Genomic DNA, 15,038 nt, shown 5'->3' with positions numbered 1-15,038 from the left:
ATGAAGTCTGGGTGTGCGGGGTCTCCCACGCCTCCTTTGCCCACCGAATGTTTCTGGTTTCGTAACAGATGATTCAACATGTGTTCTCCTTGGGGAAGACAAGAACTACATCAACACTAGTTACGTTAAAATTGTCAATGCTGGGGAAGAGTATTACTATATCGCCACCCAGGGGCCACTGCCAGGTACCACAGACGACTTCTGGCAGATGGTTGTGGAAAACAACTCTAATGTTATTGCTATGATAACCAGAGAGGTAGAAGATGGAGTTATCAAATGCCACCGATACTGGCCCATTTTGATGAAGAAGTCTTTGGACTTGAAAAGCTGTCATGTCTTCCTGGAGAGCTACCAGATACTTCAGAGTTTCGTTGTTCGAATATTTCAAGTTGTCAGGAAGTCCGTAAGTTTAAAAAAAAAAACTCATCTATTCAGAGATACATCTTTCATTATGGAAGCACACGTGTCAGGAGAAGTTAGAAGGAGCTGGGGATATTTTAAAGTAACTTGTTTTTACTTCTCCCTGGGACAAGAAACTAAGACAGCACCACTTCTCCTCCTGCCTAACCAAACTCTGGAGAGATGGGAAAACTGGAAAGGGGAGTTGGGGCAGTTGAGAGCGAGTACTGGAAGTTGCCTGATCCTGGGACGCACTTCAGCTGCTTCTGAGTGTGACAGATACGCATCGAGTCCTTAGATATGCTGACGATCACGGTGCCAGGCACTACCGCTCCACACCGAGTAGTGGAGGGCTCGGTACGCCCCCGATACTTCCAGTTCCTCTGCTCACTGGCAACACTGAGATCTGTATGGGGTGCTTTGGGGGCCCAGGAGGAAGCACCTAGCTCTGCTTGGGTTTCATGGAAAGGTTTTCTAGAGGAGGTGACATCTGGATTGAGACTTACCCGTGAGAAAGATGGAAAGAGGAAGTAGATGGCCAAGGTATAAAAGAGCACGGGATATGTAGAGAGACGTAGGTAGTTACGTGTTTCTGGAATGTAAAGTCACAGTGCCAGGAAGTAGTCAGAGCTGAGAGGAGGCTATAGAGAATAGACAGGGAACAATCTTGGACTTCAGCTCAGGAGCCCGAACTTTATTATGGAGATAATTGGGAGACAGCTGAAGAATTTTAGTTAGAAGGGCCCGTGACCAACTAGCAGGTAACAATTAGACAGAAAGCAAAGATAAAATTGGCACTTATTCATGACTTATGACTTGTGACTTACAAGGAGAGTTGAAAAGTTATGCTGTCCAATACAAAGCCACATGTGGCTATTTAAGTTCAGATTTAAATTACTTAACCTTACATAAAATAACCAGTTCCGTTCCTCACTTGCAGTAACCACACTTGTGTTTAGTCGCATGTTAACTAGTGCTGCCGTATGGGCAGCACAGATACAAAGTGTTTGCATCATTGTAGAAAGTTCTTTGGGAAGTACTGGTCTAGAATAATTCATAGAATAATTCATTTCTTACTCTAACAGACTCAGATAATAGAAAGTGAATGATTTATAGGAGAAAGTATGAGTTACCTTGCTCTAAGTGGATTTGATTAGCAGGTAGGGGATACTTGTGTTCTACAGGAGTGAAGGGGGTGGGGGTTAAACAGGAAGCTTCAAGTGATGATTGGAGCACAGACAATGATCAGGAAAAGAGTGCTGGAGGTGCTGAGGTTGGAGCCCATAAATCTGCAATAGCTATAAAATATGCAACTATGCAATTGTTTTTGTCCTAACCATGGGATTCCTGAACACCGGTTGTGGGACTGACCCATTGTGGGATGTTGTTCGGTATATGTAGCAAGATTCAAAGAATGAAAGGAGTTGACAGTTTGGTAAGAGAATGATTTAGATAATCAGCCATGAAGTCTATAAATTTGGAGAGGCAGATGGAATCAGGGCACAGTCAATGAGGAGGAAATGGAGGCCATCAAGGAAGGGAGAGATGCATTTGGACATATTGTTGGAGTGAAGTGAAGCACAAATGAGGTGGTGGCATATGAGCTCCTGATCAGAAAATGATGTTGGAATTTAAGAACTGGGAGGTTTTTGATACTGGACAGTATAGGTGGTGATAAGTCCAATGCATGATCATCAGTGTGAGGAGTGAAAGAAAGGAATGGTCCCCTTTGCAAGAGAGAAATAAAAATATGAGGTTAGAGTGTCTGCTGGACTGTTGAGATCTCGAATTTGCCCTGTCAGAGTCTGTCGTCAGGAGACGGGCAGCATCTCTGGTGAACGTGGCAGATGGACCAGGAGGTTCAGCCACTGGGTGATAGCAATGAGCAGGTGGAGCTAGGAGGTATGACATTCAAAAGGAAGAGCAGTTTTTGTACCAGGAGAAGGAATGAATTGGAAATAGCATTGGACAGCAGGGAGTCTGCAACCTAATCTCTACATGCACAGGAGAACAGGTGGCCTGGATTAGCGAGGGCTGCAGAGTGCAGTGTCATGGGCGGGGAGGCAAGAAAGTAGAAGAAGCACTTAAGAAAGTGATGAGGGTTTCCGAGAGTTTACTGTCGGATGGGGGCCTGCGTGCAAAGGGAGACATGGAAGAGGAGAGGGATCGGGAGGGAGGGGAAGAGGTAGAATTGAGGGGCGTGGGGAGGATCAGAGCACAGAGTAGTGACCAGGGAGGCCGAGAACGATGATGGCTGACGCTGGTGGGGAGCTCGCTGCTGTGTGCTGAGCCCTGTGCACCTGGGGATTTGCCTGCTCCCTCATTCCCCTAATACTTGCTGATTCCCTCTGATAAACCAAGTATCGTGCCAGATGCTGCAGGTGGAAAGCAGATGCAGTCTCAGTCTTAGAGTGCTTACGTCTGGTGAGGAAGGAAGACCCAGTTCCAGATGACATGTGATGTGTGCTACGGGAGGACAGCATGCTTGGAGAACACAGGCCAGGTGGAAGGCATGGAGGAATGACCTGTCTGCAAGGATGCAAATGCTTGGATCCACCTGTGGAGCTTTGGCAAGGGTGTCTAGGGTGGTGGCCTTTGGGCTGAGGCCCACAAACATCAGAACCACGGGGTTTACGTTTGGAGAATCTGAATCGCGGGTTCTGTCTTCATGGCACTGGGTCGGGCAAGCAGTGAAACCCACCTCTATTCAGTTTCTCAGAGGTCAGCAGGGGCAGGAAAGATTTAATCCCTGAACCGTGTGATGGGATGAGCGCTGTCCTTGGTGCCTTCACAAGATTTTCAGGTATTGTTTTCCTCATCCGATTTCATGTACCAATGATTCACACTTGATTTTCTGTGTGGAACTTAGGAAGAAGAGTTGCATTAGGGAGAAGCAGAGGAGGAGTGAGAAACCCACCCTGAGTGTTTTCACAAGGGCGCCCAGTGAAGTAAGATGAGGGCCCCACCCTGGGGAAAGGGTGAGCCCTCTGGAGGGGGTGATGGGTGAGCTCAAGTGCTTTACCTGTCGACCCTGAGGAGAATCCCACGACCCCGCTTTCAGGGGGCTCAGCGCAAGAGTTGCAACCAAAGTCTACACACATGGTGATTAACCACCCAGTCTTCATCGCCAGAGGACGTCGCCCTCCCCCACCGACCTGACCCAACTTGGCAGCACCTACCTCTTTTAATTAGATTTAGCATCATGATACATAAGCCAAGATAGACTGCTGTTTTATCTTATTCCTAACATGTCAGCTCATCTTTCACTTAAAGCGTCTGGATTCTTGGCTTGCCTGTGGCCTCATGGTGCAGAAGGAAGGTGGTAGGGTTGACCTGGGGGGCCTACCCTCTTGTCCAGCTCCAAGCCTGTGGGCCTCCTGACCTAGCGTACCTCTGTGGGTCACTCCAGCTCTTACTTCTTCATCTGTGAAATGAGGATAACGTGTGCCTGTTCCCCAGGGTTGACGTGCGGGTTAAATGAGATACTGTGTGTCAAGTCCTTAGCACAGTGCCTGGCACACTGTTAAGTGCTCAGTTCATGTTACCTGTTAGTATTCTTATTTTTATTAACATATTAATGTAATCATTAGTATTGTATCTGGTACAGTAGAAATTGACATGAGATCTCTAATATAAGAAGTTGAGAAGTCTCTCTTCTTCCCTCCCCTTTTCGTCTCTCTCTCTCTCACCCCCTCCCTCTCTCCCACTCTCTTCCCCTTTCTCCCTGTTTCCCTCCCCACCTCCAACCCTCCACAGACAGGAACTAGTCACTTTGTAAAACACTTGCAGTTCACCAGTTGGCCAGACCATGGCATTCCTGCCTCCGCAGAAGGTTTCATAAAGTATGTTCGTTATGTGAGGAAGAGCCACCTTACAGGACCCGTCCTTGTTCACTGCAGTGCTCGCGTGGGCCGCACAGGGGTGTTCCTCTGTATGGATGTTGTGTTCCATGCCATTGAAAGGAACTTCCCAGCAAGTGTGTGAATTAAGCAGATAAACCGATGCTATTAGCAAATACTGTACTTCTAACAGCCTTCTAGTATCTGAAGATTCATATTTGGCTTCCAGGAGCGACTTAGTAAATAGCACACGAGCTTTGGCTACCTGCCTCTCACTTAACTGCTGCAGGTTCTTGGAGATGATTGTGAGGATTAAAGTACAGAATGCAAATGAATGGCTTAGCATAGTGTCTGGAGCGTAGTAGGGACACAGTAAACTGAGTTCATTTTCCCTTTCCTTCCCTCCACCCCACACATGCAGGTTTTAGAATCCTGTTAGAGGATGCTGACAGCATGGGCCTGTTTTTAACGAACAAGTACGTGCACGTGAGCACGTTAGGCTCCAGCGTCAGTGAGAGGCCCCGGGTGTGGCTGTCGGTTCTGCCACATTCTTTAGCTTCTGGAGACTGTGGCATTGCTCATCGTCTCTGAAAGCTAGTGTTCTCTTCTACAAAGTAAGGATGATGAGACTGTTGGGTTTGAGTCAGCCATTGACAGTTCTTTACTTCCTCCCTGAATGTGTAACCAGCTAAGGTGTAGACGCAAGAATTAGACATACTGTGATCCTGTTACCTTTAGCACTGATTCAGCCAGTTAGGGAACGTGGCTTTAGATATGTGCCCTGAAAGGCCTACCTGCTGAAAACTGTCTTCCTGCCTGTGAGGAGGGGAAGCGGGCGCTGGGAGGAAGCGCTCTCACCATGTCCGCCAAGCATACAGAAACCCACACCTCAGTCGTGAGAAAGCAGGGGCTATGAGGCACCTGCCCAGGTGGACAGGTCCTGCACCGCTACCCTGTTAGCGGAACCGGTGTCAGCTCTCTGCTCTCTCTGGCTTCACGCCGTTAGAGCCCAGCAGTGGCAGGCTCTCCCCCGTGACAGCAGAAGAACTGCACGGGCCCCACTCCTCTCCATCCCGAGGGCTGTCATTATGTCGGGGGTAACTCTCCGGAGGACAGAGGAAGTTCCTTTTCCTCAGAAGCCTCAGCAGGTGTCTCCTGGCACTCCTCTGGTTCCAGCTGAGTTATGGCCCTTCCCCTAAACTAATCACCATGGGAGATGCTGGTCCATTTAGGGCAGTCGGGCTACTCCAGGACATGAGGTTGTGAATGAAGAGAGGAACAGTTTTCCAAAGCAAGCTGAGAGTTTTATTACAAAGAATGAATATAAATGAGGTGATCCAAAAAATGACAAATGTCCTCAAAAATGCTGAAAATTTAAGTAGTATCAGTCTGATGTTACCAGTTCCCATAGTTTATGTTGTTTTATTCTAACAGAAAATGCATTAGCAGAGTTCTTATTTTATATATTCTTCATCATAATTGTCATTTGTTTATATTTGTCCTTATTTTGTGTTCCTTATAGAAACTGTAAAAACTGTAAATTTTGTATTTTGCGATTCTAAGGAGCACTGGGTTTTTTTTTTCCCCTCGTTATACCTTCTTAAATTCAAAGTGTGTTTTATAAGGAGTCGTCTGTCAGCTTAATTAACAATGTCTCTTATGGGACATAAGCTAGTGATGTACTTTACAATGACGGACGCTTAGATGTGGTTCAGAAACAGGAGACACACCCCTTGTTTCCTTACTGGCTTTCTGTAGACCCTGGGCTGTCAAATGCTCGTATGGATGTCCCTGTCCACTCTTCCCAGAAATTTTTTCTACCAGAGCCAGTCAAAGTATGGTCTTGGGCCAACACCAATTTGTGTATGCTCATTATTTGCAGCAAGATACGTTTTCTGCAGTTGAGAGTAAGCATTTAGAAACTTTCAAAGCAGTCTGATGCATCACTGCGACATCCGAGAGCATGACAGTGAGTTGGCCCTGCTGAGCAGAGTGTAGACCAGTTTGCGTGTCGTGGAACTCACACAGGGTGTCTCACGTGCTGCAGACTGCATACCAGCCACGTGTGGCTGGACACGTTGTGACCACTGATATTTTAAGATTAGTTTATTAATTATAACTCTAAAGGATATGAAAATCTGAGAAGATGTAACCATTTATTTCTTTTTATTAGCTATTATTTTATAGTCATTTTTATTTTTATTAAGCTTGCTTAAAAATCCTTAAAATATTGGGAACAGACTGGCTCTTCTCTTGCCAAAGCTCTGAGATTGGTCTGTAGCTGAAACATTCTCGACAGAACTTTCCTCCCTAACCATCTTCAGCATGCAGTAACAGTTGCTAATTGTCAGTTTCTGTATTATCACATGATGAACTGGATAACCCAAAATTTAACACATGAACCTTTACAAAGTCAAAAGCTCTTTACCACCCCACTAAGCACACTGTTCAGTTCGCCTGGCATGTTTTTGTTCTGTTTTGGTTTGGTTTTGGTTTTTGTTTTTGGTTTCGGTAGCAAGGCTTTCTGGATGAAGCCGTGTGCTGATCTTCTTTTGGGATAAATTCTTTAATCTGTGTAACTGCCTCAAGACTGGTTTTGTCATTGCAGCTCTACTGCCAGAACATAATCCGACATCAAACTTAAGCTCCAAATTACATTTGTTGACCATGTAGTACTTTGCGTTTTTATATCATTTAAAACCAGTTGTGTTTGTCAGTCATCAAACCAAGCAAAGGAAGAACTCTTGCTTCTTACCACATGATGTTCAAATCACAGATACACTGAATCACTGTCAGCAATATCTGCGCATTTATTAAGTTGTGGTGGTAAACACTTGGCTACTTTTATTTGTTTCCTAAATTGGTACCACTCTGCATCTCCAGGCAGTCCCTGAATTTGTCAGGCTGTGATGTCATTAGAAAATGGTACTTTAACTATCACCCCAGATTTTCAAGAAAACACCTTTAGTACAGTCTTTGACCATTGTCTGGCAATCGTATATGGGTTTTTAGTCTTAGCAGTTCAAAGTGCTGTCTTAAGAGCATTAATGTTACATGTGAAATATTGAACATGAGCTTTTAATTTAATATTCTTTGAAATAATTCTTTCGTCTTAGAACTTCTTTCTTTTGTTATATGAGTGACAAGTAAATTTTAATGGTTTCTTTGCTTTGTTAGCCAGTACATCTTTGCAATTAATGCAAGTGTGGTTTTAGCAATTCACAATCAAGAATGGCTATAAAACTCAATATATTAAGAATCATAATTCCAGGTAAAATTAACATGAACTCTTTTGGTCTTCATTTCTTTGCAGTCACTTCCATTATTATCATTTCGTTAATCACAACAGCTGTATTCAGAAAGCTATGTCTTTTCTTGACAAGATAATTCAGTGAAGCTTGTTTTACCACCAGTAAGTTAAGGTTAAAAAGGAATAATACAAATTTATTTCTATAATTTGCCTAATCTTAAATTATAAATTAAAATCCATTTTGAGTTAATTTTTTTTATAAGGGGTGAGATTTAAGTTTAAAGTTTACTTTTTTTTTGTCTACAGCTGTCCAGTTGTTCAGTACTATTTGTTAAAAAAGCTTTTTTCCCTCCACTAAATTGTTTTTACATCTTTGTCACAAATCAGTGGGAGTAAGTAATTGTATGGGGCCTATGCCTAGTTCCACATTCTGTCTCACTGATCTACGTGTCTTATCATCGTATACCACACGTTGGATTCCTGTAGCTCTATGATAAGTCTTAACATCAGCTAGAGTGAATCTTTCTCTTTCAAAATTGTTTTAACTATTATAGGTCTGTGCTTTTCCACAGAGAATTTAAAATTAGCTTGTCTGTGTTTGCAAAAAAGCCTGAGGGGTTTTGGTAGGCTGAATGGACACTTTTACTGTGTTGGATCTTCCCATGTGAATGTGGTATGTCTCCATTTATTTAGGTCTTCTTTGCTTTCTTTCATCAGCATTTTGTCATTTTCAGCATACAGATTCTGTAGTTTTGTTTTTTTTTTTTTTTTTTTTGGTTTAGCCTATTTCATTTTCTTTGGAGCAGTTATAAATAGTATTATGTTTTTACTGTCATGTTCATTGTGTGTATATGTATGTAGAAATGCAATTGATTTTTACATGGTAATCTTGTATCCTGTGATCCTGTTGAACTCATCAGTTTTAAGAGGTTTTTTGTTCTGTTTTATTTTGTTTTTAGATTCCTTGGGACTTTCTACATAGATGATCATTCTGTGTGCAAGTAGGGACAGACTTATCTTTTCCTTCCCAATGTGTTTGCCTCTCATTTCTTTTTCTGGTCCTATTGTACTACCTGGAATTTCAAGTGTTGTGTTCAGTATAAGTGGTGAGAGAAGACATTCTTGCCATCACTGACATTAGGGGAAAGCAAATTAAAATCATTTGTTCTGTGAAAGACCCACAAACTGGATGAAAAGACAAGCTACAGACTTGGAGAGACTGCAAGCCACATATCCAGCAGAGGTCTTACATTTAGAATATACAAAGAACCCTTAAAACTCAAGAATAAAAAAGAAAAAACAAAAATTAAAAAAAATTCAGTTAGAAAATTGGTAAAAGACTTTTCAACAGAATGTTCTGATGACAAGTAAACACGTGAAAAGATGCTCAGCTTCATTAGCTTTTAGGGACATGAAATTAAAACCGTGATGAAATATCACTGGACATCTATCAGAAAAAACTAATATAAAAAATAATGACAACACTAAATTCTGGTGAAGATTTGAGAAACCGAGATTACTTACACATTGCTTGTGGACGTGTGAAGTGGTAGACCCAGTCTGGAGGACAGTTTTAAAATTTGTTTAAAAAAAAGCAAAAGCAAAAGCAAAACTAAACTAAACTTGCCATGGAACCCTAGCAATAGCACTCTTGGGTATTTATTCCAGAGAAATGAAAACCTACGTTCACACAAAAACCTGTACATAAATGTTCACAGCTGATCTATTTAGAATAGCCAAAAATTGGGAAAAACTTAGATGTCCTTCAAAAAGTTGATGGTTGAAAACATCGGTCCCCATCCATACTGTGGAATCCTATTTAGCAATAAAAAGGGATGAACTATTGATAGTTTCAAAGAATCTCAAGGCAATTAGGCTAAATGAAAAAAAAGTTAATCTCAAAAAGTTAGATATTACATGATTCCATTGTATAATCCTCCTGGAATAGCCAAACTGTAGACATGGAGAATAGATTACTTGTTGCCAAGGGTTGGGGGTGGGGATGGGTGGGTAGTTCTAGTGGACAGCAGGTGGAAGTCTTGGAGGGGGACAGTGATATATCTTGATTGTGCTTGCAGATACCTGAATCCACATGTGACAACATTGTGTAGAACTACACACACTCACACATACATGCACACACTCACAAATGATTGCAGTGTAAAACTGGCAAAATATGAGTAATCTCTTATTGTATCAATGTCAATTTCCAGGTTTTCACATACTCTAGTTATGTAGGATGGTATAATTGGGGGAAACTGGGTGAAGGATACACAGAATCTCTCTATAATTTTTTTTTTTGCAATTTACTATGTATCTGTAATTATTTCAATTTTAAAGTGTTTAAAGGCTTAATTAAAATTTTAAATTATAGAAAGGACAAGTTATAAAAATAAAGAAATGCTTACATTTTCTCTGATTTTTATATACTTTTGGATTGTAGTTGACAAACCTTGTAATTTTGTGGTCTTGCTGCACATGGCTGGTCCTCAGCTGGCACCGCACGTAACTTTTTAGGCCAGTTCAGCAGCACCTGAGCTGGTCTAGGTTCTGTTACGCTGATGAGGCTCCTCGATGCTGTGCCGCTGTCAGGTTGCCGTGAGAGTTTCTAAACACTTACTGCCGGTTTCTGGACTTACCGCACCTGTGGTCTAGCAACAGCCGGTTGCAGACCTGCACCAGCTCGGCAGCCACCAGGTAAAGCCCAGGTGTGGAACCTGGTGGGGGCCGGCTGGTGCTCAGCGTCTCTGCTTAAGCTGAGCGGGCTCTTTATATGAGAAATAGCTGTCACTGTTGCAGCCAGAAAAATTCTCCTGTGCTTCAGAATTTTCCAAAATCATGATGCTGCCTTAAGTTCTCCCTTTGGAGAACAGGAAAGTATACACAGGGGCAAATTTGTTGTTATTTCTTTTGGAGAACATCTCCTGTTATAAATGATTGCTTCCTGTTTTTTTTCCTGGAAGCTCATTTAAACAAGCCTTCCTTATCCATTAGACTAGGTTGAACATAGTACATTTTCTTATGACTGAAAGTGAGAACTTTCTGGTTAAATTGTGATATATTTTTTACTTGAAAGAACTATGGAGTTCTCATTTGGCATCTATGAGTTTGTGTTTTCCCCCTATATGGATAATACAAAATTATTATCATCCTGTTGTAACAGTTCAACATCATGAATATAGTGGGCCAAATGAGGGAACAACGCTGTGGAATGATCCAAACAAAGGTAAGTCTCGCCACATAAATTCTAATAACAGTAATGAATATAAAGATGAACACTGCATAGCACATTACGATGTATGAAGCTCTTTTGCCAACATGATGTCATTGAATTCTCATTGTTTGAGACAGACAAGTGTTTTGCTCTTCTGTTACTGAAGTAGTACTTCAACAACGATGAAGAGTGTTCGATAAGGTCATTCAGATAGCAAGGGGAGTAGCCAGGGCTGAAACTGAAGTCTCCTGATGCCCACACATGCTTCGTCCATAATGTCATGTTGTTTCAGTAACATGTCTAAAGTTATTTTCCATAAATTTCTGGATAGCAGTTTTGGGATATTTACTTGGAACTAAACATATCAGTCATTGGCATGTCATAAAAAAGACATTTATGTCATAGACTAGTTATATTAATCATTGGGGGAATCAAGAAAATATGGATAATGAAAACAAACAGGTACTCATAAATCTTTTTTAGGGTTTTTTTAAGGCAATGTTCAATGGTATGAAGTGTTTCATTTCGACGAGGGTTGCCTGAGAGACCTGAAAAAAAGTTCAAATTTGATTTATCTAGTGAAGATAAAAACAGATTGAGATTAAGAGGGAGTTTCTCCTCTGTTCAGTCAACCTTCAGTTAACTAGTTCTAGACCAAAAACTATATTATCATTTATCTTCCTGGTATTTAAAATATTTTTACATGAAGAATTCTTGGTTAAACGTTTGCTCTTTGTGGTTGAAAATTACAAATGTGTTCTCTGAAAGTGGATATTGGTATTCAATTAACATTCCGTTGTCTTTCATATATATGTATTCAGGAGCAGTATATCTTTTGTTATAAAATTGTGCATGAAGTTCTCCATAAGCTTCTGACTTTAAAGTAAGAAAGACTTCTGTTGCCTCACACTTGAAGTTAGCAAGTGGCTTGGAGCCTCCTCACAGAGAATATGTTCATGCTGTGCTGAAGGGCTTGCTCCTACAAATGTGCTTTCATGGTGTATCGTTTGACTTTCTTCCTGGCAACTCCCTGAAGGCAGCATCACTGGATTTGGTGTGTTTACCCACTGACCTTCCTTAATATCAGGTAATATCAGGTACCCGCCCACATTTTCCAATGAAATGAAAGTTACATGAAACAACTGCAGCCTATTTGGCTGAAGGGGTTACAGAGCTCAGTAGAGGACTTAAACTGTGTTATTGAAGATTTTATTTGGAAAGATAGCTAACGGGAGCTGAAGATTTTCAGGATCACAAGATCACAGGATCACATCGTGAACTCTTAACAGGCATTTTCAAGATAGACACTTATCCATTATCGGTGGTTTTGAGCTAGAGGCTGTACTTTTAGGTGGCATTTGATTAGCTTAAGTCCAAATAGGATGGGTTAGCTTTCTACACAAAGTGGACTCCATTTTCCTGCACTTCACACTCCTGTGGGGCCCCAGGAACCTCAGAGGATGAGCTGCCTTTCTCGAGCAGCCGGGCAGAGACCTGTTGGTCTGGGAAGTAACTTCATGGGTGGGCAGAGCTCCTCCTCTCCATCACATGAGCACTCTGGTGAAAGGTCCAAAACTGAAATGGATGTTGACATAGAAAGTCCAAGAGGAAATTTCTGCCCATCTTGAGTTCTTTCCTTGTCCACCCTAACACTTAACATATTACCCAGTCTGCTTTGTTAAAAGCAAATACTACCTTTTACTTTCCTCTTACTCTCTGCCCTTTAGCTAACCAGTAAACTCTGATACCAGCATCATTACATACTTCTGAGTATCTCTAATGCCAGATACATTTTCCAAACTAAAAACTATGATCATTATTTTTTTCATCAGAGTCCATTAAATCATTTCTTTCCATTACTGCCCCGACCCCCTGCTGTAACATTTAGAAATTGGTTTTGGGAACCAGATTTTGGAAAACCAAATTCATAGTTGTGAAAATGAAAACTTCCATATTCTGTTTTTGAAAAGATACGGCCATTATTACATTCATCTTATTATAGTGCATTGCCTCATCCAATCATAGTGATATTTTGGTCAAGGAATTTTAGTGACCAGTTATACTTGATTATAAACTATAAAGCAAGTGATACATGTCTTTGTATGATGTAATTCAGTGGAGATCAGAATAGTCTAACATACTGAAAACATTTCTAACATTAATTTGTAAATCTTGAATTTTTAAGAGGCTTATTTTGTTCTCTTGGCTGAATGAATACTTGAATTGGTTGAATTGAAATTGATAATTCTCATTTAAAAATAATTATATTCCAGAAATATACTTTATATTAAATGGAATTGGTGATTTTTACTTACTTACATTGTTTATATAAATAAATATTAATTTAATTCTGATGATTGGCTTTAAATATTTGTATTACTAATTTTATTTTCTATTATTGTAAAATAATAGATATAATGTACAATAATCTTTCTGAGAAGGATTCTATACTATTATTTAAATTAAAAGATTTAGTATATATTGCCTGAAGTATTTTTATTTGGGCCTTGAAATGTTCTTGTAAAGAAATACTCCACAATTCTTGGTGGTAAACATGTCTCTTCTTTAATGTGTGCCTCATATTTATATAGCTTTTATTCATTCATCTTATTATAGTGCATTGCCTCATCCAATCACAGTGGGGATGCGTTTTTTCAGGCGGCGCGGAGGGCAGCCTGACCCGGGGTTCTTGGAGCGGGCGCCGTGGCCACGCCCCCTTCCTGGGGGCGGGCCCCGCCTTGTTCCAGTGGCTTCCAGAGAGGACCTACGCCGATGAGGAGCGGAGCGGTGAGCGCTGTGTGTCCTCCAGGCCTTTCCGCGAACGTGGAGTGGCTCCTGGGGCCCCATGGACGCGGAGTCACAAGAAAAGGAGTGTTGGAGCCATCGAGGGCATGGGTACTGTTCAAAAAGGTAGGCCCCGCGAACGGCTCCACGAAGCGGCGGCGGCGGGCGGCGGCGGCGGCGGGAGGCGGGCGGGAGGCGGCGGGCGGCAGCGGGAGGCGGGAGGCGGCGGGCGCTGGCGGCGGCGGCGGGCAGCGGCGGGAGGCTGGCGGCGGCGGCGGCGGCGGCGGCGGCACCCAGCGCGCTGCTGGCATCGCTGTGAACGAACAAGGGCCCGGTTCCCGCCGCGCGGAGCGGGAGCGCGGCGGGCTGCGGGCGGCGGGAGGCGGGAGACGGCGGCGGGAGGCGGGCGGCGGCGGGAGGCGGGCGGCGGCGGGAGGCGGGAGACGGCGGCAGGAGGCGGGCGGTGGCGGGAGTCAGCGGCGGTGGGCGGCGGCGACGGCGGCACCCAGCACGCTGCTGGCATCGCTGTGAACGAACAAGGGCCCGGTTCCCGCCGCGCGGAGCGGGAGCAAGGCGGGCTGCGGGCGGCAGCGGGCGCCGGCAGGCGGTGGCGGGAGGCGGCGGGTGGCGGCGGGCGGCGGCGGCGGGAGACGGCAGCGGGCGGCGGCGGCGGCGGCACCCAGCACGCTGCTGGCATCGCTGTGAACGAACAAGGGCCCGGTTCCCGCCGCGCGGAGCGGGAGCGCGGCGGGCGGCGGGAGGCGGGAGACGGCGGCGGGAGGCAGCGGCGGCGGGCGGCGGCACCCAGCACGCTGCTGGCATCGCTCTGAACGAGCAAGGCCCCGGTTCCCGCCGCGTGGAGCGGGAGCGCTTCCTGACACGTGTCGGGGAAGCGTTCTGAGAAAGAGGGAAGGCAGAGAGGACTCCGGTGAGGCGCCAGCCTGCTGCGGCCAGAGGCGGGCGGCGTGAGAGCCGAGGGGAAGGAGCCAGCCCCGTGGAAACCCACTCCTGTGAATTCATGGCCCGATGGGTGTAAAGATAGAAAAGACTTGCGAGGGGCGGCCGAAGTGCCCTGTTTCCGGAGGTGCCGTTCCCGAGGAAGCCTGAGTCAGCGGTCGTCGCCAGGAGCTGGCCTTCCCGGACGGACGAGGGGACAGAGCACCGTGAGAACCAGGGCCCGGTAAGGTTCCGTCCCCGGGGGGCTCAGAGCCGGGAGAGCGGGGCGGAGGGTGCTGAGGAGCAGGCGGGGCAGAATCATGAAAGATCTGCTGTATACTTGGCTGCTTTGCTCTTTGCCAAAGTTATAAGGGGTGACAAACTTTCTGAAAAGGGCCAGATAGTAAATATTTCAGACCTGGCAGGGAACATACATCTCTGTCAAATATTCCTTTTTTATTTTTATTTTTTTACGGTTCTTTCTTTAATTGAAGTAGAGTTGATTTACAGTGTTTGGTTAACTTCTAGTGTACAGCATAGTGATTCGGATATATGTATTCTTTTTTGTATTCTTTTCCCTTATGGTTTACTACAAGATTTTGAATATAGTACTCTT

The 15,038-nt window shown here is 43.9% G+C and overlaps 1 protein-coding gene across 2 annotated transcripts; it reads left to right on the top strand.

The window, feature by feature from the left end:
* Positions 1-208: 208 nt before the first annotated feature.
* On the top strand, positions 209-11,663 carry LOC140686299 (tyrosine-protein phosphatase non-receptor type 20-like). Of its 2 annotated transcripts, XM_072940017.1 has the most exons (4): positions 209-403; positions 4,156-4,377; positions 10,652-10,714; positions 11,524-11,663. In XM_072940017.1, the coding sequence occupies exons 1-4, from the start codon at positions 209-211 to the stop codon at positions 11,587-11,589; spliced, it is 546 nt and encodes a 181-aa protein (XP_072796118.1). In that variant the 3' UTR covers positions 11,590-11,663. The 2 variants fall into 2 exon arrangements, with proteins under 2 accessions (XP_072796118.1, XP_072796119.1); XM_072940018.1 differs by lacking the exon at positions 4,156-4,377.
* The last annotated feature ends 3,375 nt before the right edge of the window (positions 11,664-15,038 follow it).

The sequence above is a fragment of the Vicugna pacos genome, chromosome 16 (assembly GCF_048564905.1).
Source record: "Vicugna pacos chromosome 16, VicPac4, whole genome shotgun sequence".
Lineage (NCBI taxonomy): Eukaryota > Metazoa > Chordata > Mammalia > Artiodactyla > Camelidae > Vicugna > Vicugna pacos.
This window is presented reverse-complemented; position numbering and strand designations above follow the sequence as displayed.